Below are 27,994 nucleotides of genomic sequence, written 5' to 3'. Positions count from 1 at the left end.
ATTAAAAACGCTACTCCAAAAAATTATCTTAAAAAAATCAAAAACAAAAAACATTACTGAGCTCCCGTCAATAGATCAAGAAAACTCCCAGTTAAAGCAGTTTTGATACATTATCTTACCTCGCATGAATCATCTCCAGCTTCAAAGAGTACAAGAAACATTATCTGTGTGTTGAAATGACTTAGTTCAAACGAGGACAGCAGGAACTGCATCCCATTTATTTTCACCCATTCCATCCAACAGCCACAGCTACCTCGGAGCCAAAACGGCGTACCCCTTAAATTAGAATACATAAATAAAAGCTGTTTGCATATAAACAGTTGCTGATGTACACATTCCAACTTTCTTAAGTACACGCTGATTTCCAAAAACAGTGACAATGTTTGATTTGCTTTCTCAAAATCCATGTATGAATTGAGGCTTGTTATTTTTATTCCACTGTCGCAATGTCCGTCCCTGTAGACAGATGTCAAGCCTTTGCATAACCAAGCTTTAGTAAACTAGCAAGGAAGGAGGACAGTCCTTTTGTAGCTGTATACTATTTACCTATTTACAATGTGAATGATGTACAAGATAATCAATATCAACAAAACTAAACGCTGTTTTTTGTTTGCTAAACATTCATCTTTTCATATAATGTGCCGTTCTCTTCGCAAAAAAAAAGCAGAACAGAACTGGTTCATTGTCTTGTTCCACCTTAAAATACTGCAAGTGTCCTTGATTAAACATTTAGCCCTTAGCCCGTCTCTGTCAGAAAACAATCCTGACCAGAGAAGCAACACACATGGGCTGATGGGACAATACATGCTCATATTTCACTCACACTAAGTCACATCTGCACAAACACAAATAGTTTTTACCATCCCCCCCATTTAGTATAAACTGCAGCCAACTCCAATTTAAACAAACTCTCCTGCCCTTGGGCCTGTGGAGAGGCCCATGTCCTCCATCTAAAGGAGAAAGGCTGAACTACATAGTGCTTCTGCTCCACCAGGTTTCACATTTAAAAACCTCATTGCCTCACGATTGTATTTTGCAGCTTTAAAAAAAAATGTATCAGTTGCTGAGTAAAAAGCAACAAAGCACAAACACGCTTGTTCCATCTTCTCTGAGTTCAAGCACTATTACAGTTCAGATAAAACAGTAAATGCATCAGAAATTAATCATAAACTGTACAATGTTAAGAAGCGTTGAAGGTGCCGACGTACTTTTTTCTTCTTCTTTTTTGAAACATTCAGTAAACAAACACAATATAAGTCGAGGAATCCTCATGGTATCATGGAAAACTTTCCTGCCTTAGCTTGATCAGTACCGTCCCATCATGGAGAGAGGAGGGAGAGATGGGCATTTGTCAATTTGTCCTCCACTTGTTTCTCTCGTGTAGCTGCACTGACGCAGAGCTCGACAGATCAAACTTGCTCTGGACGATCTTATCAAAAGTATTTTGCTAAGTGTTGATGTACCCAGAGCCTAGGGAACTGGGGGAGGCAGCTAGTGACTCCTTGTGAAATTACTCTTCGTCCGCGTTCTTCAACATGAGGATGGAGTTGTAGATCTTCAGGGCAGGTCCTAACTTTATTGTCAAGATCTTAACAATGTCTGCTTGGGTGAGCAGCAGGAAGGACTCACCATCTATTTGCTAAAAATTAAGAAAGAAAGGTTTTTACTTCATATGTCTCTTTTTTTCAGACTAATACAGATTGTGTTACTTTGAACTGCTGATCCATGTTAACCATCGCCAAGCCTGCAATGAATGACTTATTTGCCACATCATGGGAGGCAAACAACATTGACTTATAACAACCATTAAGGTGGTGTGGCCACCTGATGAACAGTTTTTTTTACAAGCCACATGGAGAATCTTTCATTAGAAAAAAAATATATATATTTTTGTCTCATATTCTAAAAACTGATACGATAAATCAAAGTAATCATTAGTTGGATCTTGAAATCCTTCGTAGCAATAAAGTTCTCACCTCCGTTTTAAATGTAGCAGCATGTTCCTTACATCCTGGGAGTCCTTTTACAAAACTGGCCACCTGATGAACAAAGACAATGAAATTACAGTAAAATGCCACAAACTCAGGACGTTTTAATCAATAAGTGTGTATCCACTAATCAAAGGGCCTTGTATGTGTTTGTAGAACCTCGGTTGTTAACCTGGCAGGCAGAGACAGGGCAACAATTCATCGAAACAACCAGAAATGCTCTCCTTTAATATTCATGCAGAGTCTCAGTTTCCCTGAACAACAGGATCCCTTCATGCTGAATGAGGAGTATGTCTGCTTTTCATGTTCTGGCGCAGTGTGACTGTTTAAGCATGTCTGACCTCCTCCGAGCTCCAAGTGGCCACTCTCTTGGCAGTCAGCCCCAGGACCTCAGGCAGCAGCTGGCAGTGTTTGTCCCAGCAGAGAGCCACCCGGTGGGGGGGAGAGGCAGAGAGGCCGGGGGAAAACACGGACTCATGGAGGGCCTGCTGGAGAGAGATGGCATCTGGAGAGGCTAAGGAAAGGGAAGAGGAGGAGAGTCAGTGGGAGTGCGGTGATGACTGACATGCTTTATTACATCTCATTTTACATTCACACCTTTACTGTCGCCAATCTCCTCCTTAACGTAGTGCATTTTCAGGTATTTGGGAACCGGAGCAGACCTGAAAAGAACAACATAGAAGTTAGAAGTTACTCTCTAATACATGAGAACATCTCCTGCACAGATTGGTGTCATGGGCTCCTGGCTGTACCTTTTAGGTCTCGTTCCATTGTGGCTCTGCTCACTTGCTCCACCTGGTGGCTCTAACTGGCTGGTGCGCCCTGAACGCTCAGCTTCCACTGTCAGCGGTTTCCTAGCAACACAGATAACCCACTCTAAGGTCCAGACCACTGGATAGAGTTGCATGCAAAACACTGATAGAGGTTCTGTAGGGATTGTTACTGGTTTTCAAAGTGTGTTCATGCTGATCTTGTAGAGTGGCGGCCTTGGCCATGCTCAAACCTGCTCTGAGAGTCTTCTCCTTCCGGCTGGTCTGGTGTTAAAGAGGTCTGTGTCGTGGTGTTTGTGTGAGGATCGGGGCGTCGCCCGCGAGGTTGAGGTCCACTGAGGGCAACTGGCCGTTCTCCGCTGAGGCGATCTGGCAGCAAGCTATCCTTGTTCAGATTCATTTCCGAGTAGGGACAGCTCACCTGACTGCACACAAAGATACACAAACTTTATGCAGGCCTGAAACAAACAAATAGGTCATAACAAATAGGAAGAAAAGCAATTAACAATCAACTCAATGACTCCAAACTCCCACACACATAAGCAACACACTGCTGGCATCCCACACAAGTATAGACAACATTTAAGAACACTAAGAGTCTTGCTTCTCCTCCTGTATTAACATGAGGTTAATTAAACCATTAATGTGCTGTTTGACCTGGGGTGCAGGATGCCGCAAAGACAGATTAGAAATGAGAAAAGACATTGCTTCTGGATATGTACGATATGAAAAAAAGAGATTAGAAAATATATTCACAAGGGAGTGAAAGACATTTGGAAAACAATCGTATATATCTCCGAAAAGATACCAAGATTGGGAAACAAAATATAAACCAGGGTCTGTGAAAGCACAAAACTGAGTATGTGCTACTAACGTGTAGTGGGTCCCATAGCGAGGTCCTTTGATGTGGCCAACCCCGTTGCATCCTGGGGTAGGACATCCTTGTCCTGGGGCAGTCACTAAATCACTTGAGCCTGAAACGCATGTGCACGCACGCACACACACACACAAGCACGCACGCACACACACACACAAGCACGCACACACACAAACGTAGGAGTGTTAAAAAAACTGCAAGAAACTTTCCAGTAACAACTCATTACAGATTCCTTCCACCGCCACATCCATGTAGTAAATGAAGGCAGAAACAAACTGTGCTGCTGACTCATCTGTTGAAAAGTTTGGTTCCTTCTCCTAAGAAACCTCATGTGACCTTACTGAGTACTAGGAAGGACTGGCGGGAAGAGTGTGTCTCACCGTTGGGGTATTGCAGCGGGTGACCAGTTTTCTGACACCATCCCACAGGGTGCAGATCGGGGCAGTCTGTCTCCACCCAGTAGTCATACTCCAAACTCCAGCCATCAAAATGAATCTTTATGAGAAGAGGAGGAGGGTGGGGGACAGCTAATTAGACCTAAGCTGAGCAAGTCAAGACACATCCTGACAAGGAGACATCTTGTACCTTAAGTCGGTGGTCCTCTGCATCCACTATAGTTGTAACACGGATGAGCATGGGGTTTCTCTTGTCGACAGCTTCCACTTTCATCCCGTACTGGAAGCCATGTGGAGGTCGCTGGAAGCAGAGAAAAATGACAGGACTATATCCAGACTACTATTGATCACGTTATTGTTATCGTTGCGTGTTTGTGTTTTTGTACCGGTTTAAAAGCACGAGCGGGAGCAGCCTGCGTGCCCGTCTCTTCCAGGTATTTCTCCCACGAGAAACTCTTGGGTTGTTTGTATTCTGAGGAGAGGACATAAACACTCATTAGATCCTTCAGTCACTGCAGAAGGTACACATCTTAACACAGCTATTACAAGCTGAAAAACTAACATTTAATTTTGCATTATTTGGCCCTACAGTATATTAAGATAGTTTATACTGACCCACGTGTGTCTTGGTCTGTGTCTTACCAGCTGGAGTGGTTAGAGTTAGCTCAGCCTCTTCACAGTATCCCACAGGATGGATGTATGGACTGCTAGCGTCGCACCTTGACAACAAATTATTACTTGGTAAACAAACTAAAGAAACATATAAAAAAAATAAAAAAGTTTACTATTTTTTCTACTTAATGCATAAACTCTGTAGCTATGCATGTTGGTCCAACTTTTCCCAGTAGTTTTCCATATCTAAAGAAGGCACCACATTGATGTCATACAGCCTCAGTAGAACACACTACAGCTAAGACCGTCCTGCGAGGGAACTGGTTAATATCTTTGGTTCATACCCGTTCTTCCAGTCTTAAACCAGGCTCTCACCAATAATCATACGTGTCGTCCCAGTTGTCAAAATGTATGAGCAGTCGGTTGTCAACAACAGCCGTGATGGTTGCTACACAGATCAATGACGGGTTCTTCCTGTCAATCGCCTCCAGCTTCATCCCCGCTCTAAATCCGGACGGAGTCACAGACTAAAGTAAAAAATAAATAATAAGAATTTGATCATATTTATAGCATGATTTTAGGAACAATGTGATGGATCTACAGTCTATATATTTAGGAATGCTTAATGCTCACTGTATTAAGGCTCTTGAAAAGGTGCTTTGGGGCCAGCTGACCCCTGCAGTTCTTCACGTACATGCTCCAGTTAAACTCTCCATCCTTACAACCTACAAGACAAACTTTCTCAGGAAGATTGTATAGAAAATCATGCAAAGGTGTGTCACTTTGTGTGCCTGTGTGAGTGCAAAACTACCTTTAGGCAACAATAACTTATGTCCATTCTTCTCACACCAGCCAGCTGGTTTCATGTCCCACGAGTCGGCGTTGGCCCAGAAGTCATAGCACTCTGGGTAACCATCGAAGTGGAGCCTTACTCTGTAACCTTGAATCTGAAGAGCAAAGGGACAAAACGCACAGATTAGTGAAACTCGTAATTATAAACAGGGATCAGAGATATACTGTATGTACATAGTATTTTTTATACTGAAACAACTAATAGAAGCTATACCTCAGCCACAGTGAGTACACAGAACAGAGATGGGTGAGATGGGTCCAGACCCTCCAGCTTCATTCCCACCTTAAAAGTGTTCCTGCTTTGAGGAAACGACTGGTGCTGCAGGACAAATGTACATCATAGTACAGTCATGATTAGACTTAACTCAGACCAAATAAACAAACCCATCTGGTTGCAGTAAAAAAAAAAAAAAAAAAAAAAACATAAAATTGGGCCTGTGTATCAAGGGGAAAAAGTACCTCTTTGAATAGTTTCACAGGAGCAGCTATGGACCTCTCCTCTTCCAAGTAAGCAGGCCAGCTCCAGGCCCGTTTCTTATTGGGTGGGGCAGTCACTGAGGGTTGTGCAGAGAAAATAAACTTTGTTTTATTCTGTAGTTGGTGCATGAGGTCCTCTGTAACACGCCGTTCATGAGAAACATACAGTTTCAGATAATTTCAGTTTGCGTGAAACTGTTACAATTTTTTTCATTTCAAGAAGGTAATTAGAAAAAAAGTAAAGATAGTTTTAATAAGAAAAAAAAAACATACCATTCCAAACCATAGTTCCTGGAACTAAAATTACCCCAGGAAAAGACCCTGCTCGGAAAGGTAGTACTTTACAAAGGTTCAGGAACCTTTGGGGCGGGGCTGCAGTGCTGAATAATTCTGATTGGTTGAGTTACCTACTCGCAGCAGTTCACCCGCCATGTTTAAAACTCTGGTTTTGCGTTGAGCGATCGTCTAATTTCCTAGTTTGGATTTACTCAATTTGCGACATAATAAAAAGCTATCAGCAAAAGCACAACCCATCTCTAATGCCTGGGCCACACATCCTGTATCTGCCTCACTTGTGTCTGCTTTTTTTCTACGCCCGTGTTAAAGGATTAGGGCAGCTGTGTATATGCAGTCTATGGAGCAGACACACAGAGTGCATCAGGAGCGACACTATTCAGCTCACCAGTCCTGGCTTTTTCATGTCTCTATGCAAAAATCTATAGATAAATAATCTGTTGAGGCCCACTCATTCTGTCGAAACTCAACATTAAGTAAATGCATCATAAAATGACGTGCAGTGCAGGTATATTTTACTGCTTTTCCATTTCCAGATCCGGCACTCGCGATGTAAAAAAAAGTAAGTCTCTAGCCCATTCCTGTGAGGAGTTATGAATGTTTAAAGAAATAACCAAAATGCTCACTGGAGCCGCTAGGGGGCATCCAAAAAAACAAGGAAGAAATTCCACACTTGTCCAGCAGAGTGCACTGACATAACAAGAGCCCAGGAAATAAACAGCTACCTATAAAAACCTAAAAAAAAAAATATTAAAAAAAAAAATATATATATATTTTTAGTGCTGCACAATTAATTTACTATCAAGCGCAATCTATGCTTGTGCATGGTCATAACTGCGCGAAAGGCCCCGATTTGCAGTAAATAAATGTGCACGTGTCTCCAAGCGTTTCTCTATCAGCTGCTCTGTGTGTGTGTGTGCGGCATTGTGTGTGCGGCATTGCGTGCGCGGCGGCGACGCACGTGACTACATTATGCACTCGGCAGGAACAAGACGGCATTGAACTGGTGGCTAAAATAAACCCAGCGCTGCTCTTTGGGGATATTTGGGATTCAGGTACAGTAAAAGTTTAAGACTCCACATCACCGTGGCAACACAACCTATCTGTATTAAAAAGCAGAGACAGAACAGGGAAGTCTGATGAATGCATGAGAGTGATGGCCCAGGCACGTTTCAGTAAGTTTACAGATTGTGCCACACTGTTACTGTCTTTGACTTTTGGAGATATGCATTTAGTTATTTTCAAGGGGAAAACACATTGTACGGTAATTATTATTTCAACTAGAGCTGCAACGATTAATTAATTAATTTTTTTTTTTTTTAATCCTATTATGACAGTAAACTGAAATATCTGTGTGTTTTGGACATAACAATACATTTGAGGACGTCAACATGGGCTTTGGAAAATGTATTAACATTTTCTTCACCATTTTCTGACATTTTACGGACCAAAACACTAATCGATTAATAATCGATTAATCGAGAAAATAATCGACAGATTAATCGATTATCAAAATAATCGTTAGTTGCAGTCCTAATTTCAACCAAGTTATTTTGACAAGATTTATTTTCTACATTTTCAATGCTGCTTTATTTTTATGTTTTCAAATGGGAAACATATTCCAAAACGATAAATAACCTCTGTATTTAAAAAGAAATCAAAACAGTAGAAGTTGCCTCCTATTCCCCTGGGCAGCGGCCACCTTTACTAAGACATTTCCTGGGGCGAACACTGAAACACTAAATCCCTTGTAACCCGTGATAATGTAGACTACAAATTTGGGCTGAATGACAAAGCATATTACTGAAAAACAAAGCTAAAGATTTGGAGTTGACATACGTACTTTACTTTGCCATCATTTTACTGGTCCGGCCCACTTGAGATCAGAGGGGCCCCTGGACCAAAATGAGTTTGACACACCTGATGAAAAGGTGGCCGACCAATAGGGATGGGAATTGTTAAGAATTTAACGATTCCGATTCCGGTTCCGATTCTGCTTATCGATCCGATTCCTTATCGATTCTCATTGGGTGAGAGAATAAGTACAAATTAGTTTGTTTTTATTATCTCTCTTTAATATCTGATCAGAGGTGTCTAGTCTGTGCCTTGAAAGATTATCAAGAGTAGGCTACTTGAGGATTAGGAAATTGTCAATTTTCACATTAATTGGTCCAAACAAAAAAATAAATGTTTGGCTTTTAAGCCCAAATGCCATTATGTGCCCTAAAAACTAAAAACACAGACTGAAAACAGTCAAGGAAGAGCTTTTGCCTTTTGGAATATTAACAGTGCTCATTTGCACTTGAAACCAAATTCAACTGACATAATAAATATAAACAAGTCTTTTGAAAAGATAAGACCAACTATCAACTTTGGCAAATTAACCATTTTTATGCAGAAAAATCATCATGTTTGCCCTCTCAGGAAGGATACGAGATATTTAATTTATGTTCAGTGTTATTATTATATGATGATTGCGCCCGTACTCTGAAAGGGCAACGTGATGATGTCACTACGTTCACGTGAAGGAACCCTTTCCTTATAGGTCCGTGGAAGGAACGCCTCAGGTCAAACTGTCACGTTGTACGTTGTTGTTAAACATGTAGGCTATTCAAGAAGAGAATAAATTCGCCAGAAAGGCTAAAAGAGAATGTATCGCTTTGCTTATTCTTCACCACGCCAGCGACGAGCGCGCTGTTTATTATTAATATAATGGCCCGTCATCAGACACACGTAGCGGATGGGTTTATACATCGATCGCTGCATCAAGTAATCCAAGGCAGAGCTTTTTGTATGGGCAGAGAGCGTTATTTTAAGTGTGTCTTACTGTCTTTATAAAGTGTCTTGTTAAACGTTTTCTTATCACCGGACCGCCGAGTCCCGCTGTGTGTTGTTTTGGGTCTGTCTCCACCGCCGTGCGTAAAGGCAGCATTTTAACAGCTGATGAACGAGAGTAAACAGCGGGCCTTTGGCAGCGGTAAAGACATCCTTTTTGCTTTGCTTTATGCTGCTCTCGCCTTTTTATGTATCTCCCCCTTTCACTTGCCCACATCTAGGCCTACACACGTTAATTCATAAATTTTATGTTCAAATCCAAGTGATGGGCAATTCTGGTGCCGACTAGTAAGGCAGCGGACGTTTAAATGTTTAACCGTCAGGATCGCAGTCTGCGCGCTTGCGTGTTTGATGAAATTTAAACTTTACAATTGTTGCAAGTGGCCGTATTGTCGCCTTTTCGCGTGAAATACACCCACTCTTTAGAGTGCTTCTGCCTCGACGTCATGTTTGCTGCGTTCTGAACCAAAACAAAGCAGCGCGTGTCTGAAGTCATGATGCATTTGCAACGAGCGGAACCGATAAGCAGCATCGTTAAGCAGGCATGTTAACGATTCCAAGGAATTGGTTGACTCGGCACCGGTTCTGAACAAGAAACGGTTCTCGATTCCCATCCCTACCGACCAAGGTGTTTTTTGTAAGACTAGTGGTGGCTGGTATTACATCTATGGTGCTCACCATCTCTACCATTGTGTCCTTGAGCAAGGCACTCAACCCTTAACTGCTCCAGGGGCGCCGTAATGGCTGACCCTGCGCTCTGACCCACACTGAAGTGTGGTAAGGGGATATGCGAAGAACGAATTTCAATGTAAATTAACTAAAGAAACTTAACTTCAGGCCGAGGTGATAACTAAGATAACACCGAGCCACAGGAACCTTTATGTTCCTTGAAAAGGAGTTCATGGGACTTAAGGTGGAAACGGGGCATAAAAAACACAGGCAGCAGTCTAACATACCCAGTTTGGCTATTTTGGCACCCCTTCTGCCTTTGGTAGTCTTGGCTTTTTCCTATAAAAGGGGAAATTAAAGAAAATGTTAATAAACAGGAATTTTTATATACTTCTTTTCCCACCAATCTTCTTATTTGTTTTCTCTAGTTGAAGAGGAAGAGATTAATGATGAGAAGAAAGTGAAGAAAAAAATACATTATCACAGCAAGACATTGCCTATGGCCAGAACTGAACAGTTGAGGGGGCTGCACCTCTGAAAAGGAACAGAACGGGAGACGCTGAGCATATGCTCCTTACCTCTGGTTCCTCTTGGTTGTCTTCCTCTTCATCACCAGAATCCATGTAGATCTTCCTCTTTTTGCGCACACGTTTACCCAGCCTCTCACCCTCAACCGCTTGACTCTCCCTTGCTTCCCCTGGAGACGACCTGCAGGAAAAAAAATGTGCTTGTGATTATACGACAAAACAAAATAATAATCTGAACAAAGAGACGTTAGATAATACCAGAAGCGTCATTTCACCTGCCGCTGGAGGGCTGGGCACATACGGAGCTACAGAATTTTCCCTGCAGGAGGGTATCTCGAGGAACACTGCTTCCACAGGCCCGGCACCTTGACAGCTCCCCATTAGGGCTCGCATCTGCACTAGAATCAACTTCAACACTGGGACCAACCTCCACACTGGGGCCCTCCATACTGGGGCCCTCCTCTAAAGACAGAAGCACAGGACCTGGGGCTGGAGGAGGCACAAAACAGAACAAAGGGTTGAAACTGTTCACAATACATAACACAGGTGAAGCATAGAAAGACAACTCTGATAATTGTTTACAATAACAAAGATGTAAGGGTTAAACATGTGCTGTCCTACCTTTAGCTTGAGACGATCCCGGCTGACTCTGATTGGCTGGGGCTGTGGCTATGCCGGTCTGTGATTGGCCTTCTGGTGGAGGGGTTGGAGTGTGAGACTGAGCTGGGTCCAAGGTTTCACGTTTAGGATCTACGTCCTGCCCTTTGACCTCCAGGTCTGTGACAATCTCAAGAGTCCCAAACTCTGTCATGCGGAACTGAAAGACACAGACAGACAAACTGAAAAAACAGACATGCTCATCAGGGTTTCTGTCAGGAAATTTTAGAGGTGAGGTGCCACCTTGATCTCGATTCCTCCTGAATATAGTTAGTGGATGGCATCTTAAAGGTGAAGTAAGCTATTTTATTTATGTTAATATAAGTGTTAAATCGCTCTTTATTCATACAGTGATCACTTATATAGTGTGCTCATTTCATAAAGCCGGTCACCCGCTCTGCATGTGATCTGCAAATAAACTTTTCGGGGATCCCACTACTTATAACCAATCAGAAGAGAGAACGCTACAAACTGGCACCTGTCTCACTGCCGGTGCACGTGCAGAGCGACAGATGGGTGAATGTGTACAGTACATGCGCTTACAATGACGGAGCAGGTAAAAATCCTTCCCAATGTCTGTTTTGATGGTTTTTATCATGTTTTATCACACTTACGGATCTGAGATGATGCTAGATAACTCGCTGCTTGAAGACCGCAGTGCATTAATGTGGTGACGTGGGGATGAGGGAGTGGACTGCTAACTGCAGTCACTGACAGGAAGTTAGCTAAACTGACCATTCCGCTTACTGAACCTTTAAATAACAGTCACTCTATTAAATAAAAGGCATAACTTATGTGAAATAGCCCTCTCTCTTTACACCGGAAGATAATGTTTTCTTTAAAAAAAAATGTGTTATTGTTTTAGAAAGTTAGCAGAGGTGGTTTTAATTTCAGGTGAGGTGGCGCACTTCTGCTATAAAATGCACCAGGAAAAACCCTTCTCCAACCAATCTTTGTGTGGTTAGAGACTTGTACACAGACATTTACGCAGTCAGGGATGATACTGGACAGGAGCAAAAATCTATTCGTACCCTGATGTCACTGCCAGGCAGCGTGGCAATACCGTCCTTCCAGTCCAGAGCACCCATCATGTCAAACTCAGCTCCCTGAGAGGGGCCATCACTGGGTGGAGTTTCAGTCATTCCCACTCCTCCAATATCCTGCAAAGACATAATAACAGCTCATATAAAAACACATTGTCATCATACACTTACAACTGACAAATGTTCAAAATTTAACAAGAGGTTAAATCAAGGGTCTAGAGCCAACTCTGACTTAAATTATGGCATTGCTTTCAGGCTGTTGTGTTGACTGTGCGTTAATGCCACAGTAAAGCCCCTCTTCCCCCCATGGTTTATCAACAAAGTGCTCCGACGACGAATGCAGTTTCTACCTGCACTTGTAAACAGCATCGCCCAACATCACCGCTAGAGGGCGACTGTGTGGCGGTTTGCAGGATCCACCATGCACTTCGATTTCAGACAAAACTGTCAATAATAATATTGTTTTGCTGGTCAAGTAAAAGGCAAATACGTGAACAAACGGCCCCATTGGAGTGAACCTTCATCAGGACCATTGACAAACACGAGGAAAGATGTCGCAACTTTGAGTTAACCACACAAGTTCATATTTTCCTTATTTTAACAGTATCTCCTAAAACCGACTGTTTGCCTGTTAATGAATAAGGGGGATGGTGATTTGTTTATCAATTGTCAAGAGAACATTGTTATTCGCACTGACTGGCCTAACTTAAAAGCGTTTTAATCCGACTAATATTGCGATATAACGTTTTAGTCTTGAAGCATGTTCTACACTGAATTAAGGTGGTATTTTCTGTTTGCATGGTGGTCATAACCATGTGAAAAGTGAACAACAGCCTGAGCTAATAGATCTGGATTTACTTTGAATCTACACCGAGCCGCTCAGTTTTATTCTGGCAATAAATAAAGTGAATGTAAGAGCGCCCATGATTAGCATTCGTCTTAATACAAAATGGCGGAGCATAGGAAGAGGCCACCAACACGTTTAAACTATGTAAATTACTCAAGTTACCAATATAAACAAATCGTGCAGAGCCGCTACGTGTTGAACAAAGGCTACCGCTTGCTGTGTAATTTCCTGACAGTGTGTTTTCCCTCATTCGGGGTATTTTCTTCACTTTCCCCTTGTCACGGAATGTCAGCCCCAGGTTGCTAGCTAAAGCTGACACGAAGCTAACAGTCAGCTAGCTCCACTACATTCAACAGAACGGGGGTTGCTACACTGCTAGCCGTAGCATTGTGCCTGGATGCAGCCAGCTAAGGACAATCTGTAATAAATAAGTTTCCCGGTTAATAACAACAGGAAACGAATTTTGCAAAACGCCAATATTTCGCAAAATATCACACCCACCCACAATAACATCACACGAATGTTACGAGCTTTAAAATTGTTGCGTGATTAATTTCTTCAATAGAAACTTGAAAAAAAAAAACGATTTATTCTAGCCGTTTAAAATCTGAGAGGAAATACTGACGCTTATTTGCACAAGAAGGCTGGCTTTTTAAATGTTGACCCTGTTCACGGCAATACATTAGTATTAACGCGTGTATTGTTTAGAAATGTGGAACTCACCTCGTTTCTGTTTTAACTCTTATTTAGAGCTGGATAGAGGGATGCGCATGCGTGTATGATGCGCTGCCTGACAACTTTGGTCCTCGGAAAAGTTCAGTTTACTATCGGTGGTCAATACCGGGCCTGTTTACACTTACAACACGCCCAAAACTCATTTCAGTGACGATATAACGAGCTCTACCGACGGACCGGACCTCGTACCCCCCACCCCTCCTCTCAGCCTCAGAACTATTTCTCCCAAGAAGTACGAGTGTCCGCGGAGCGCAGTGGACCGCAGTGTTTTCGTGGCCGTTGTGGAGCGGTTGATTCTCCCCTAGTTAAATCTGCCGTTTGCTGCTCATTTTAAATCTCCTACCACCGAGATGTGTCCACGCGACCCAAGCACAAGGCGATAATCAGTTTGTAGTTGGCCGGTGCTGACTGTAGGAGTCTAATAACACTCTGGCCTGGTCAAAGCATCCGAACTGACATTTTCAACCAAAACGACGCGAATACGGTGCGACACAAGAGTAGCCTGATGTATCTCATCAAACACATAGTTGTGTGCGCGTGAGGTCCATAAAAAGATAATAACAGTCGATCAAGGTGAATAGGCTAGCCTATTGAGTTAAGACCGATGAAACGCAAACAAAACACTACAATTAAACACCACTGTACTGGGTTACACAGTGCCCGAAATTATTAATCCAAGAGGCCAGTGAATCGCACTGTGTAGCAGGCTAGCCAGTCATCTAATTTTATAGCCCGCATTGAATGTGTTTTAATGTGACAGGCAGCTAATCCATGAATTCAATAGTGATATCACAATGGGCATATTTCCCTCGCCTGAAGTCTTTTAAATATAGGCTACTAAAAATATTATTTTGGACCGGTAGGGTCCAAATATTTATATTCAACCAAAGTAGCCTATTACCAGCAAAGGCTTACCTTCCCTCCCACATAAGGGCGGTTATGGTTTATCCGGTAGGCTACAAATAAGACTGCAGTTTTTTTTACTGGCCATTTTAGCACACTATTTTGATGAAAATCTACTCTATCCAAACACCAAATCGCTGTGATATGCACGAGAAGGCATTCAGTTGCTTGCGTACAGGTACACAGTGAGGTAAGTCTTTATTGCAGTCAACAAAGGCCGCCCTAGAACGAGGTGAAATTAGTTCAGTGCTAGGCTGGAGAAGCGGCGGTGCAGGTTCGGTTCTTGTGTTCGTCGCTAGATGGCGGAAGAAGTCAAGTTTCTGGGGTAGGGAGGGTGGATGGGGGATTAACAGGATCGTAGGCTACTGCAGCCTGGACATTTTTGTAATATATAACATCAAGTAGCCCAGGGTTCGTAGCGCTACGAACCATGATATGGCATTCAAAGGCAAAGTGGTCGAATCCAAGGTAAGAGGACAGTTAATGTCACGCCGTTTAGCATGCACCTCTGGTGGGATGTGCGATAAAATAAACCAAGATACACAACAGATGCAGCAGGTCAGGGTTTGCAGTAGAACGAGTGTGTCGCCGTGTGCCTTGCTTTATTTACAGCGCACATCCCCTGCAGCCTGACAGCCTATAATAAGATATGTAAGCCTGCAAACAAAGCTCCAGGTTGGTGTTGCTAATATTGCATTAAGTGGAGTAGGCTATGTCGGGTTGGTGCTGCTGCTGCTCTGTCACTGGACATTACACACCGTATTGTGAAATACTCTCCTCCTCTGTTTCTCAATCCCACAGACCGTGCTATTTAATCTGCTGCTGTGTCTACTCATATTTTACTCTCTCTTCTACATGATTGGCAGTGTGTGCTTTGGCGCCTTCAGGTGAGATCCACACATAAACACACACACACACGAACGAACCAGGGGCCTGTTTCAGGTAGCTGGTTTTACATACTCTGGGTTTAATCATACGCTCTGAGTTGGTTAACTCAGAGCGCAGGGTTGATAAGCAACTCTGGGTTTTCGGTTTCAGAACAGTGGATCAGCGTTGGGTTAATCAACTCTGAGCGTGTTCACTCTGGGTGGAGCGTGTGCATAAAAGCCATCGTCAATAGATCGCTGATAACATGATTCACCATGGAAACAGAAGAAACAAATGCGTGATCCTCCCACTTCTCCACTTCTCAAAAAAAGAAAAAAAAACTTCTCCGCTCCTCCCACTGGAGTTAGAAATATTAACGAATGAGTTTATGGTAGCCTATGGAGAAGAATTAACGGGTATATTGTCACATAACTCTGATCTAATCTCCTCGGCAATTCAGAAAAAATATATAGGCCTACATAGTCCATTTTAAAAAGTTACGCATATCAGCAGTAAAGTAATAAAGCTGGCGCGGCACAGCATTTCTGACAGTGTTTTATATTCGCTGTATTTGGGAAGCTGTAGCCTAATAGCCCACTGTGCAGTAAACAGACTGTCGCTTCTTTTAAATGGGGAGTGAAAGACATTAACGTCTGACACATAAGGTGACAGTTTCCATTGAAGAGCCTGATTGATTTATTATCAGATCCATTTTCCTCAAGTGATCACAGTTTAAATTATTATATAATTATTTATGTAATTTTTATATTCATATTAGGCTATAATATGAATATAAAAGGGCTCGCCTGTGACTTTAGGATCGCACAAGTGAACAGTAACAATCGCGTGCAGCCGCAGCGTTACACGAATCCACCTGACATAAATCTGTTCAGTGGCACAGACGTTAAAAAGCATACAATACAAATAGGTTTATTAATCTGAATGTAGAGCATGTCACGATGTGTAAGGTGGCCGCCTATATGAACGGACCGAGGGCTGAGAACAAGGCTACTGATCAGATAAATGATCGGTCAAACGTAAAATCATCAGGAAATGATAAAAACATCCCGATGGAGATTTCTGTGGAGTGATTTTGCTTCAAACTGTACAGGGACGCGTGTGACAGTGACACTCCTTCTTCAGTCGGAGCTGCAGCGTAAAGTGAAAACAAACTCAGGGTAGGTCTAACCACCTCCCGAGCAGGTTAGACCCACGGCGTATGTTGCCGCAGTAACTGACTCTCGGTCGCGCTGAACCTGCTACCTGAAACGGGAAACCCAGAGTTTCCACTAACTCAGAGCGAACAAACTCTGGGTTGCCTCAAAACCAGCTACCTGAAACAGGCCCCAGCTCTTCAAAGCATCATTATAAACTTTCCCATAGCCTGATAGACTAGGTAGTAAATAATGTCTCCTACATAAATACAATTTAACAAATAGTAGACACAGGGCCGCTGCTACGCTTTTGGGTGCCCTAAGCAGAAATTGTCAGTGATGCCCCCCCCCACCCCCCCACCCAAAAAAAAAAACACCCAGAAGCTCGCGTCCGCAGGGCGCGAGCGAAATTTTTTTGCCCTTGCAAGATCTCTGCGACTGCTTTTTGGCACATTTGCCAGCATTTACTAACAGAAAGAATAGCTTAACTTGTGGAAAAACTGCCTTTGCAAAGGAATTGAGTGATAGGATCATAGACTGATTATGAGATAATGGGCCCCTGGGCTTACACTCTTAAAGGGCCCCCCACTTGTCCCTATCCAGTCAGGTACACTGAATTTTCTACACGGATACATACAATTAATGGCAAAAACATATTAAGGAAGTCAGTGTTTCCCACAGGATTTTGGGGTATTGTTGGAGGGACCCTGTACCTTGTTGGGGGGTGGGTGGATTTTTTTACCTTTTTAAAGTAAAATGCATCAATCTGGTGCACTTTGTGAGGAAATTTTAGAGACTAGAGAGATATCAAATCCTGAGATGCAGAAGGAACATTATTTTTCAGATTTTTCTTAAACAGGTAGCACTCTTTACTCTGCAACTGTAAAAACAGTAGATTGGTCTGCAGACCCATGTTCTATGATGGAGGGGCCCATTTCAACAGATAAAGGGTGGATATGAACAATTTAGAATTCACACATATAAAGTTTATTTGTGTATGTGTGAGGGGGCCTTCAACCCCCTTAGACAGAGCTACTAATGCTGTTGTTTTTAACTTGCTTTTGTATTTCTCCCCTACTAGTTGAGGGGCCCATGATGATTTCTATCTTGTTACATTTTAATGAGTATTTATATTTAGGCTATTCCTTTTTGGACCCTGTTATTGACATCAGTGACTGAGCTCTTTGACTATGCAACATGAAAAGTTACTATCAGTATCTCTGGCTAAGGGCCCCCCTGAGCCCTTGGGCCCCTGGGCCTGTGCCCGGTGTGCCTGTGCAGTAATCCACCCCTGGATAGGTTACACAATTAAGAAAAAACAACAATGGGCCTGTTCATAACTAATTTATATATTTTTTGTAATGTAATGATTATCATGAACTTTAAAAAAAAATAAACTATTTTGGGGGGGCCCCGGACCATCTCTTTTTCCTTTTTAATTAAAAAAAAAAGAAAAAAATTATAATTTTTTTTTTTTTGGGGTGCCCCCCCAGGAACTTGGTGCCCTACGCAGTCTGCGTACTCTGCGTATAGGGAGCAGCGGCCCTGAGTAGACATAAAGGTAGGTGGTCTTGAAATCATAACGTTGAGCACCCCAAGGTCAACTACTGGAGGTCTACTGGAGTTTCAGATTAGTCTACATATCTGCATCCAAATTTCAAGTGCCATGGAAACTACTGCAATTATCTAATAGATTAAAAACAGCATGTCTGACCTGTACCAGACTCAACACCCATTCTGCATCTTTACCTCATCCCGAGACCCCTATGAAGAGGGGTCTTCAGTCAAAATACACTTTTAGAAATTTAATTATTTTAGTTGACATTTTCCTGCTACGAATAACTTTTATTTCTGAAACAGTCATGATGATCATAAATTAAATGTCACAGCAAACCAGACCATCAGTGCAAAGAATAATATTTGTATGTAAGTTTTTCTGAATGCCTTTGCCATGAGTACGCTCACCCGGAACAACAGTTACCGTAGTAAAAACACAACCGCTTTTGTCCAAAAGGGGGTGCAAGAATGAACACAAACTGAAAGTTCCTTGGAGCACCTTTAATTTTTATTTTAACCATGCTTTAATAATGTTGTGCTCTTAAATAACTGATAACATAGCAAACCAGGTCAAGGAATGTGTTTTCACTGGTTGTGTACTTAATGGGTGGAGGTTATGGGATCGACTATAAACAGGTTGAGGTAGCCTACAGTTTATATTTAATTGGGGCTCTATAGTGGGTTAATCTTGCCAATGATCCAATATTGCAACAGTGTTTACATGACTTTATCCCCACCATGGTATTTGTATTTGTACACCCCCTTCACCTGTTGCCAGGTAAACAATGTAAGAGCTGGTTTAAACTTCACAGTGGCTTAACACACTTCCTTGCAATTATTAATAATAGTTTTTCCCTCTTTTCAGGTTGGTTCATTTTGACGGACTGATTCCGTTTGACTTTAAGACAGAACCTACTGAATCCAACTCCAAATACCTAGGTGAGTGCACTAAATGCAGCCAATCAATGAGCATGAACTTTTTTTTCACTCTCTATTTTTGGTCTTTCTCAGTGAACCTCCTGTCCTTGGAGCTCACCTACTTCTTCAGCGGCCTTTTGTTTGCTGCAGTGGTGAGGAGGCGGGTGTGGGACTATGCTTTCACTGTCACACTGCTGCATGTAATGATCACCAGCCTAGGTGAGTGGAAATCTAACAATGTCTCGCACACACACAAATTGCAGAATGTCTTGTGAAATTGGATTTTTTTCCCCCGTGCTGCAGTGATGTTGGAGTTTCCTCTTGTGTGGCAGTGGTGGCTGGCTTTAGGTAAAACAGACCTCGTTCGCAACCTTTCTGTAAGTTAGTTAATTTAACAGAAAGTGCTCAATTGCTTTTAATGCTCTACAATATGGTTTATTCATAGGTAGCGGCTTGTTTCTGATGATCTGCAATGGTCAGTTGATAGCCTACTTCACCTGCCAGAGCGAGCAGACCTACGCCTCATTCAGCTTCTACTGACACACAGAAAGCTGCAATGTGTATTTTATGTTTCATAAACAGTCTTGTGAAGTGTGAAGTCTCCACACCATCGCACATAAAGTCTGAGCTGGGTCCAATTTGTGTTTGAGGGATTGCCAACAAGCAGGCATCATGTCGTTTTTAAGTAAATACTACAAGTAGAAATACTTACAGTATATTTGTAAGCTGTGAATGTAATATCAAAACGGGAAAGTTGCAATACACGTTTGTTGTAAATTTTAAACATATAAAAGGTGCATGTGTTAAAAAAAACAATTCAACTTCTGATTGAGTGTTTATGGTTTACACATTAAGATAGCTAGGACTTGTGAAATAGTGACCAGCCTATTTCATATCACACACATTTTATGATATCTAACATAACCAATAACCTAAAAATATACTATATACCCAGGGGGAAAAGTGATTTTATGGACATGGAGCGTTGTAAAAGGTTTTTCACTAAAAATGACATCTAGGACCTTCCACGATCACAACCTGGGTGGACAACCTTGTCAACAAGCTGCTGGAAAGCTACAGCGGGCCGACATAGCAAATCAGAACCACTGTTTAAGTGAATGGGGGTGAATGGGGATGGGCTAATGGGGAATTTTTTGAACTTATAGATATCATTATGAAACTTTGCCAGTTGATTACTGACATTAAAACAAAAACTTTTTGTATTACAGTATTTTCGAAAATGTTTAAATAAATATGAACAATCATCAATATCTTACTAATGATGCATACATTTGCATATCTGCAAAGCCCCAACATCTAGATGTTGGAAGAAAACAAAGTCAATTTGTTTTTAAATTTTGAAAACAAAACAAGTGTCCAACTGCCTGAAGCCTTTCCTAATCACAGTTCAAATTTGATCAATAACCCATAGAAAATACATTTTTTACACAGTTACATTTCATGTGCTATGGACCAAAAGTGTCCCTTTGGAGTCTCCAGCTGGTATTTTAGGAAACGGCTAGACATTCCCTTGGAAAAAACTGTGTAAAAAATTAATTTTCTATGGGTTATTGATCAAATTTGAACTGTGATTAGGAAAAGCTTCAGGCAGATGGACACTTGTTTTGTTTTAAAAATTTAAAAACAAATTGACTCTGCTTTTGTCCAACATCTAGATTTTGGGGCTTTGCAGATATGCAAATGCATACATTAGTAAGATATTGATGATTTATTCAAACTTTTTGGAAAATACTGTAATACAAAAAGTTGTTGTTTTAATGTCAGTAATCAACTTGCAAAGTTTCATAATGATATCTATAAGTTTAAAAAAATCCCTATTAGCCCATCCCCATTCACTTAAACAGTGGTTCTGATTTGCTCTATGTCGGCCCCCTGTAGCTTTCCAGCAGCTAGTTGACCAGGTTGTCCACCCAGGTTGGGATCCTGGAAGGTCCTGGATATCGTTTCTGGTGAACAACCTTTTACAACGCTCCATGTCTGTTTTTCCAAAAAAAAAGGGGTTTTGCCCCCTAGGTAATACAGTATCTCACAAAAGTGAGTACACCCCTCACATTTCTTCAAATATTTCATTATACCTTTTCAACACATTAATGTCTAAAGTGCTGGCAACAAAAGTGAGTACACCCCTAAGTGAAAATGTCCAAATTGGGCCCAAAGTGTCAATATTTTGTGTGGCCACCATTATTTTCCAGCACTGCATTAACCCTCTTGGGCATGGAGTTCACCAGAGCTTCACAGGTTGCCACTGGAATCCTCTACCACTCATTAATGACAACATCACGGAGCTGGTGGATATTAGAGACCTTGCGCTACTCCACCTTCCGTTTGAGGACGCCCCACAGATGCTCAATAGGGTTTAGGTCTGGAGACATGCTTGGTCAATCCATCACCTTTACCCTCAGCTTCTTTAGCAAGGCAGTGGTCACCTTGGAGGTGTGTTTGGGGTCGTTATCATGTTGGAATACTGACCTGAATACTGAAAAAAATAAAACTTTGCCAAAGTGTTTGTAAATAAGATTTTGTCTGTTAAACAATAAATCATTTAACAGACACTCAGAGATTTGGCGGGGTTATGAAACCACTGGGTTCATGAAGGAGAATCCTGGGAAGGCCTCGCTTGTCGCACCCTTCTGCCACCTTTCATTCACAGAGGCAGGGAGAGGTTGTTTTGTGAACTCTGGGTCAATGTAGCTGACATCACAGGGACTGGACTGGTGAGGAAAGAGAAATAAACACACACTGAATCTATCAACACAGTGACACGGTTATCTATCTATATATACTGTATATACGCATTTAAAAAATCTAATTTCTGAATCTCTCCTACCACTTTTGGGATGAATGGGGGTCTAACTTTCTTGGCCAGGAGGTCATCCCAAATGATGGATGCAAAGAAGGGATGTTCCTGCAGCTCCACCTGCAGACACGTTCAATTTAAACCATTTATTGTTATCCTCCAAAAAGGTTAATTTACCCTAACATGATATAATAACTTAAATGTTTATGTAAACACACTAGTATTCATTTTATTTGTACCTCGACATGTTTGTGGTTAGGTGTGTCTATGTGTACCAATGCTTGCTCTTGTGTGCACTTACAAGATCACGGCTCCCCCCTAAGCGTTTGCAGACGTCTCTTTCCAGCAGTCCCTCTAACAGTGACCGAGTAGCCTGAGATGCCCCACTATGCAGCTGAAGAGGAGCTCGAAGTATGTTCTCAAACATTTCTGCTTTGCTGCGACTATAAAATGGAGGCTGTAAGAAAGAAGTGGGAGATGGAACACTGTGACCATGCTGAAGAAGGTTGTTATGATGAAAAGGAAGAACATAATTTCAACTGCACTCACCAGTCCATAAAGCATCTCAAACAGCACTGTGCCGAGGCCCCACCAGTCCACCGCTGGACAGTACGGGTGGCCTTGTATCACCTCTGGAGCGAGGTACTCAGGAGTCCCACAGAATGTATTCATAATCCCACCTATTGCCACCCCTTCTTTACAAAGACCAAAGTCAGTCAACATCACATGACCTTTGCTGTCCAACAGGATGTTCTCTGGTTTGAGGTCTCTGGTGGAGAAACAGACAGAACAAACGTGTTTGTTTTGTCTAAAGATTCCTACAAATAGTCCATCAACTTAATTCAACTTTTTTCACGTTGCTTTCCTTTACTGTTTAATTTGAATGTGTTGTTGGGGGACATGGTGGTTTTTAGTTATAACTATTTTTCTATGCAGAGCACCCTAATCAAAGTGAGCATTCAACAGGGGTTTCTCTGCATAAATCAAACAGGAGCATAGACAGTGAGCAAGCGGTTAGCCAAGATCCTTTGCAAAGGAGTCTGTATGTGTGTGTCTGTGTGTGTGTTTACCTGTAAACAATGTCAAGAGAGTGGAGGTAGCCCAGCGCCAAGGCCATTTCTGCGGCATAGAAATGGAAAAAGACCCCTCCTTCTGAAGGTGGTAGAAAAGCTGAGGACAGACAGGTGAGTAGTCGCATACACAGATTTGACGAATGGCAATGAAATTCCACAAAGTACTGTAGTTTTAATGCTAGAGGTTTGTTAGGTCCACTGTCAGAAACCAAAGATATGACAGGAAATGCCAGTATTAAAATAATGATTTTTATACACATTACCTCCCATCCATTAACGTAGTCCAGGACAAAGTAGAGCATGTTTGGTGTTTGGAAAGAGAAGTGGAGCCCCACCAGGAATGGATGTTTTAGTCCCTTCAGAAGTACGCTCCTCTCAGCCATCACATGCTTCTGCTGCAGAGACACAACAGATAACATAGATATATTAGATAGATAGATACGTAGATTACCTCTTTCCTCTTGACAATCATCTGTTTCTGCAGCACTTTCACAGCAAAGTGGCCTCCATGTTTTCTGTGTCTTGCCAGCAGCACCTGTAAAAGTTTCAGCCGTGTCACTTACTGTTCCAACAAAAAAACTCAAACACAAAAAATGCACACCATTGAAAAAAAAACACCTACCTTTCCAAAGCTTCCTTTGCCGATAACTTTGAGGTAGTCAAAATCTGGCGGTTTCATCCTGGTTAACAACACACAAAAAAACACTGTATGTGTTGTGCGTTTCACTGCATGTTTTACTTTGTAACTATGTGTATGTGACAAATAAGAACTTTTAAACTGTACTACTTTATAATAATTCCTATTCCTAACATACATTTCTATTTTTAAATACTTATAGCTGTACAAATAATTCAAGTAAAACAATCTAAAACTAAGGCCATAATACTTTGGATGAGGGGTGACACGACCCAAATATTATGACCCATCCATTAACAACAACTCTACTTCATGGTCACATCATCAAGTCAAAAATATAAAAAAATATTATAGGGGAAGGTGGGGTGATTTGTGCATTTTGGAAGTTGCAAAACCCCTTGTTTCTAGAAAACCGTGGAAGAAATTGGAAATGTGACCACATATTTAAGAAGAGCCATCCATTTGACTCATCCTGTAAAGAAGGGAGACACAAGGAATAAGATATAAGCACATTTAAGCTCAAAAAACTGTGTTTTGCCTTTCAAAGTAAAATTTCCATGATCAAGGTTTTTTGATTATTGTGTCTGAACAATTATAGACACGTTTGAAAACATTTGACACATGTTTTAGTGCTTTGGTATGCTACACTTTGAGTCTATATAGTTAGCACAATGTCAACCCTAAATTGCTGCATCATGCCTATTATCCAAAATTCTGGGGATGGGGTGATTTGTGCGCAAGGGCCTGGGTGAGTTATAAGTAAGTAAGTAAGTAAAATGTATTTATAAAAGCACATTTATGACAGTTTGCACTGTCCAAAGTGCTGTACATAGTGCATTCAGTAGGTAAACAATGAAGGTAAAATAACAATAACCAAAATAAAAGACGTAAAGCCCATACATCCACATAAACACAGATAGTAGTGCAGAGGTAAGTAAGTAGTGCAGAGGTTAATGGGGAGGAAACACCAGGGTGTACATATGGGTTTTGAGCCTTGATTTAAAGGCAGAAATGTAGGGGGAATCACATTTGTCAGGTGGCAGTTGGTTCCACAAGCACGGAGCAACTAGTGCAAAGTACATTTCTGAGAGTTGTGCCAGTGGCATGGCTGTATACGCTGGTCACCAAAAGAAAGTGATAGTCTACAGTAGCTCAGGAGAGAGTGACATCTCAATTCCACTTAACGACACCACTGATGAGAGTTCAGATGGCCAGAAAGATGATGATGGTGACTTTGTCATTGTGACACAATGCGACAAGACAACTTTTTTTCCGAAAGCTATATTTCTTAAACAGTTTATTCCAGATCCAAAGTTTTTATTGCCAGGGATGCACAACATCCTGAAATATATGTACATATTTGAGTTGGAGACATAACTGTCAAGGCCTCACTTTAAAATCACTTTGAGTAAAAAGTTGCACAAATCACCCCACCTTCCCCTAAATATATTAATTAAAATTTTGACAGCTTCTTACTGGCAGATGCAGTCTTCTTGATAATCATTAGAAACAAGGGATTAACTCATTGCAGCTGTAACTTTCAGGTGTATCTCAACAGACTGCTACAGATTAAAATAAATGCTCGGTAACGTGCAGAAGCAAAACAGCAGAACTTGTTTTCTGTCTTGAATTTTTTTGCGGGGCGTCAGGATTTACTGCAAGTTTTCTTTGGACACCGAGCTCTGAGGAGAGAAAAAGGCACATAGGGTTGGGACGGTCAGGGGGTCAGGTTTAGTTTGACTTCCTGTCAACACTCAACACTCTTTTAAAATACATCCCCTCTGTGCCTTTTCCCTCATCTTTTCTCGCTCTCAGGATTGTCTGGGCGTCGAGGCTTGAGTCAGGAGGTGGAAAAAAATATTTTTTTTACTTATACATTCAGAACAAAGTAAAAATGTAGTACACAATGAATTTTGTCTGCCTTACTGTTGGCAGAGCTGTTGACTTGAAGCAAGTTTTTGTCGCAAGTCACTGAAGCGAATTTTCTTTCCCTTGAGCAGAACTACAGTATAAAGACAGGCAAGAGGGGTGTTAGCCCCTTATGTAATAGTTCACCAGCTGTAGGCCTACTTGACTACTCAGGAGGTTATAGCCAAGTGGTATCCTCTTGGAACTTTCTCACAAACTTCTGTGATGAGAAGCCAAGCCTTGATAAATTACTAAGAATATAACATTCTTATACTGTATGGGTCAGGGTCACCTCTTTCTAACTTCGTCTGTTGTAGCAGGATTTTAGTAAATCAGTGTTGACTGTTACTTTCTATGCCAATCTAGCGTAGGCCAACTACTTGACAGTATTATAGTAAATAACAGTCATATTTAAACGGATAGAAAGGTAACCTTACCTGAAAAAAATGACACGACCCTTCTCATTTTGGCATAGGTCATTGGCCGCTCCTCAGTCACGGTCATCTATCTATTATGTGGATGAAGACTGTGACTGTCTGAGAGATGCGGTAAGTTAGTGCAGAAGGCAGTGAAGCAGCAGGGCACTAACTTCTACTGCTGCTCAGTTTAAATAGCGTTGACATTTCTGACGCCTACTACCGGCAATGCTGCGTTTAAGTACCATCGGTGATGACGTAAATGTGACGCCTGCGCACATGAGCGCCAAAAGTAGGCTCACCTTTCGAACTCATCCAACTAATATTTCAAGTAAACTACATTTATTTGACAGCTGTAGCTATAGGCAAGGTTATCAGATTTTACAAAAAACATAGGCCTATGGTTTACTTTTAAAATACAGTACAGTATCGAAGAGATATTTCCCCTCCAAATTTCTCTGATGGTATCATTTAAATAACTTTTCAAGGCCCAAAGGTGTCTAATCTATTAATTATATTATTTATTTATAACTGAATTAATGTCATGGCTACAACAAATATACAACATAAAATGACGTAAATGAGTGAGCTTTTTATTACCCAATGTTATTCAACTTGTGCCAGGGTCAGCCTATCAGGTTAAACTCATCTATTGTCTTTGGCCAGGTATAATATAATAAAACACCATTTTAAAATGAATGGTGCCATTTTCGGCACTTGTTAAAGGGTTAAGAAGTGTTGATAAATCATATATTGAATCTTTATGGATCAGCTATAAGCCATTTATAATAACAGTTTATGGCTTGCCAGGTTGAGAAAAATCGTCTTCTAGCATGACACTATTTTAGTTAGCTCTTTAATTCATCAGGAGCCCCTTTGAATGACAATGGCTGCAGAACATCTGGATCATAGTCCATTTATTAACAATTTGAACCCCATGTTTTGGTGAGTTATGAAAAATGTCTGGATTTTAATCTTGAATTATTCTATATTATATTAATATGTATCATTACGGAGGACTGAAATCATGGTTTGTTAAAATATCAGATCCATTTATGATCTACTAAAATGTTTAACTTAATTAAATATAGTAAACACTTTATCCCAGTGTCAACTGATATATGAAACATAAAGAACAATCATAAAGCCGTTAACAACAGATTTTAAACTCTTTTAAAAAAGGGTACCAAAGGAATAGGCCTAACAATACATTTAAGATCAGATTCAGTTGCACATCACAGTGTTGAAAATGTTTCTTAGCTATTATCCAGTAAAGGCATTTCTTTCTTCATTTATTAGGGGTATGGGTTTCTCCTCATATTCCATTCACAGATGGTCAGTGGGAGGACGATATACCACCAGTAATTATTCGGGTGGGTGGCAACAGTGATGGGGGCGCTTGGACTGAACCAAATGTGTGTGTGTGTGTGTGTGTGTGTGTGTGTGTGTGTGTGTGTGTGTGTGTGTGTGTGTGTGTGTGTGTGTGTGTGTGTGTGTGTGTGTGTGTGTGTGTGTGTGTGTGTGTGTAACGATACCAAACGACAACATGTTGACTGACCAATATGGGAATGGTGCAGAAGACGAGGGCACATACACAGATTGGGTATCACCTTGGGGTCCTTTTATGAAAACAGCTCACACATTATTTTGCAAGGGATTTGCAGCACACAGTTTCCACCTGCACATAAGGATATTGGGTCACAGAAACTATACTATGTGTGTAATGTCAGGACAGCATTCCAGCACTTGACAAGTCTGGATCTGTCTTCCTCTCACATGTGACCCTCTGCACGCCTGAGAAACACAAGGACCTGTCTACGCAGACACAGTTTAATGTCTGTGATATATGACCAAAATTCAGTTACATTTCACACACAGCTATAGTGACAGTTTTTTTTATTATGTCATAGGTGTTTACAAGCTCGAGGCATTCACAAACACAAGTTCAAATTCTCCTGTCGGACTGAATTACATAAGTAGACATTAGTATTAACTTGTGATAATTTGTAAAAATGATTAATAATAATATTATTAATAATAATAATAATAATAATAATAATAATAATAATAATAATAATAATAATAATAATTGATAGGTTTTATATAGCGCTTTTTTGTAGGTCACTCAAAGACGCTTTACATTGCATAGAATATACATAAAAGAA

General features: G+C 41.2%; 3 protein-coding genes across 5 annotated transcripts; 1 reads left to right on the top strand and 2 right to left on the bottom strand.

The window, feature by feature from the left end:
* Nucleotides 1-218: 218 nt before the first annotated feature.
* On the bottom strand, nucleotides 219-13,689 carry l3mbtl1b (L3MBTL histone methyl-lysine binding protein 1b). 3 transcript variants are annotated; one of them, XM_080040156.1, is made up of 22 exons: nucleotides 13,567-13,689; nucleotides 11,985-12,113; nucleotides 10,918-11,113; nucleotides 10,572-10,785; nucleotides 10,348-10,477; nucleotides 10,057-10,108; nucleotides 5,954-6,048; nucleotides 5,709-5,813; nucleotides 5,454-5,589; nucleotides 5,276-5,379; nucleotides 5,018-5,169; nucleotides 4,646-4,749; nucleotides 4,417-4,502; nucleotides 4,221-4,331; nucleotides 4,016-4,130; nucleotides 3,633-3,732; nucleotides 2,992-3,183; nucleotides 2,741-2,842; nucleotides 2,586-2,650; nucleotides 2,330-2,502; nucleotides 1,977-2,039; nucleotides 219-1,639 (listed from the first exon to the last, which is right to left on the bottom strand). In XM_080040156.1, exons 2-22 carry the CDS (start codon nucleotides 12,093-12,095, stop codon nucleotides 1,511-1,513), a joined length of 2,535 nt encoding a protein of 844 aa, XP_079896282.1. In that variant the 5' UTR covers nucleotides 12,096-12,113; nucleotides 13,567-13,689; the 3' UTR covers nucleotides 219-1,510. The 3 variants fall into 3 exon arrangements, with proteins under 3 accessions (XP_079896282.1, XP_079896283.1, XP_079896284.1); XM_080040157.1 differs by having other exon boundaries at nucleotides 5,276-5,367; XM_080040158.1 differs by lacking the exons at nucleotides 219-1,639; nucleotides 1,977-2,039; nucleotides 2,330-2,502; nucleotides 2,586-2,650 and having other exon boundaries at nucleotides 2,770-2,842; nucleotides 2,932-3,183.
* A 1,183-nt stretch (nucleotides 13,690-14,872) lies between these two features.
* Nucleotides 14,873-19,675, top strand: LOC307259372 (putative transmembrane protein 244). Its single transcript, XM_080039189.1, has 6 exons — nucleotides 14,873-14,949; nucleotides 15,283-15,368; nucleotides 18,925-18,998; nucleotides 19,071-19,196; nucleotides 19,281-19,325; nucleotides 19,423-19,675. Exons 1-6 carry the CDS (start codon nucleotides 14,917-14,919, stop codon nucleotides 19,515-19,517), a joined length of 459 nt encoding a protein of 152 aa, XP_079895315.1. The 5' UTR covers nucleotides 14,873-14,916; the 3' UTR covers nucleotides 19,518-19,675.
* A 1,893-nt stretch (nucleotides 19,676-21,568) lies between these two features.
* On the bottom strand, nucleotides 21,569-25,917 carry sgk2b (serum/glucocorticoid regulated kinase 2b; the record flags this gene model as incomplete). The annotated part of the gene is given in 11 exon segments (XM_080039575.1): nucleotides 21,569-21,709; nucleotides 21,826-21,915; nucleotides 22,097-22,252; nucleotides 22,345-22,564; nucleotides 22,866-22,929; nucleotides 22,932-22,965; nucleotides 23,132-23,263; nucleotides 23,320-23,403; nucleotides 23,491-23,548; nucleotides 25,432-25,507; nucleotides 25,851-25,917. Coding segments are annotated over 11 exon segments (1,122 nt in total).
* Between the last annotated feature and the right edge of the window lie 2,077 nt (nucleotides 25,918-27,994).

Source organism: Ammodytes marinus (assembly GCF_949987685.1).
Source record: "Ammodytes marinus genome assembly, chromosome: 13".
Taxonomy (NCBI): Eukaryota; Metazoa; Chordata; class Actinopteri; order Uranoscopiformes; family Ammodytidae; genus Ammodytes; species Ammodytes marinus.
Note: the sequence above shows the minus strand (reverse complement) of the source record. Positions and strands in the feature narration are given on the sequence as shown.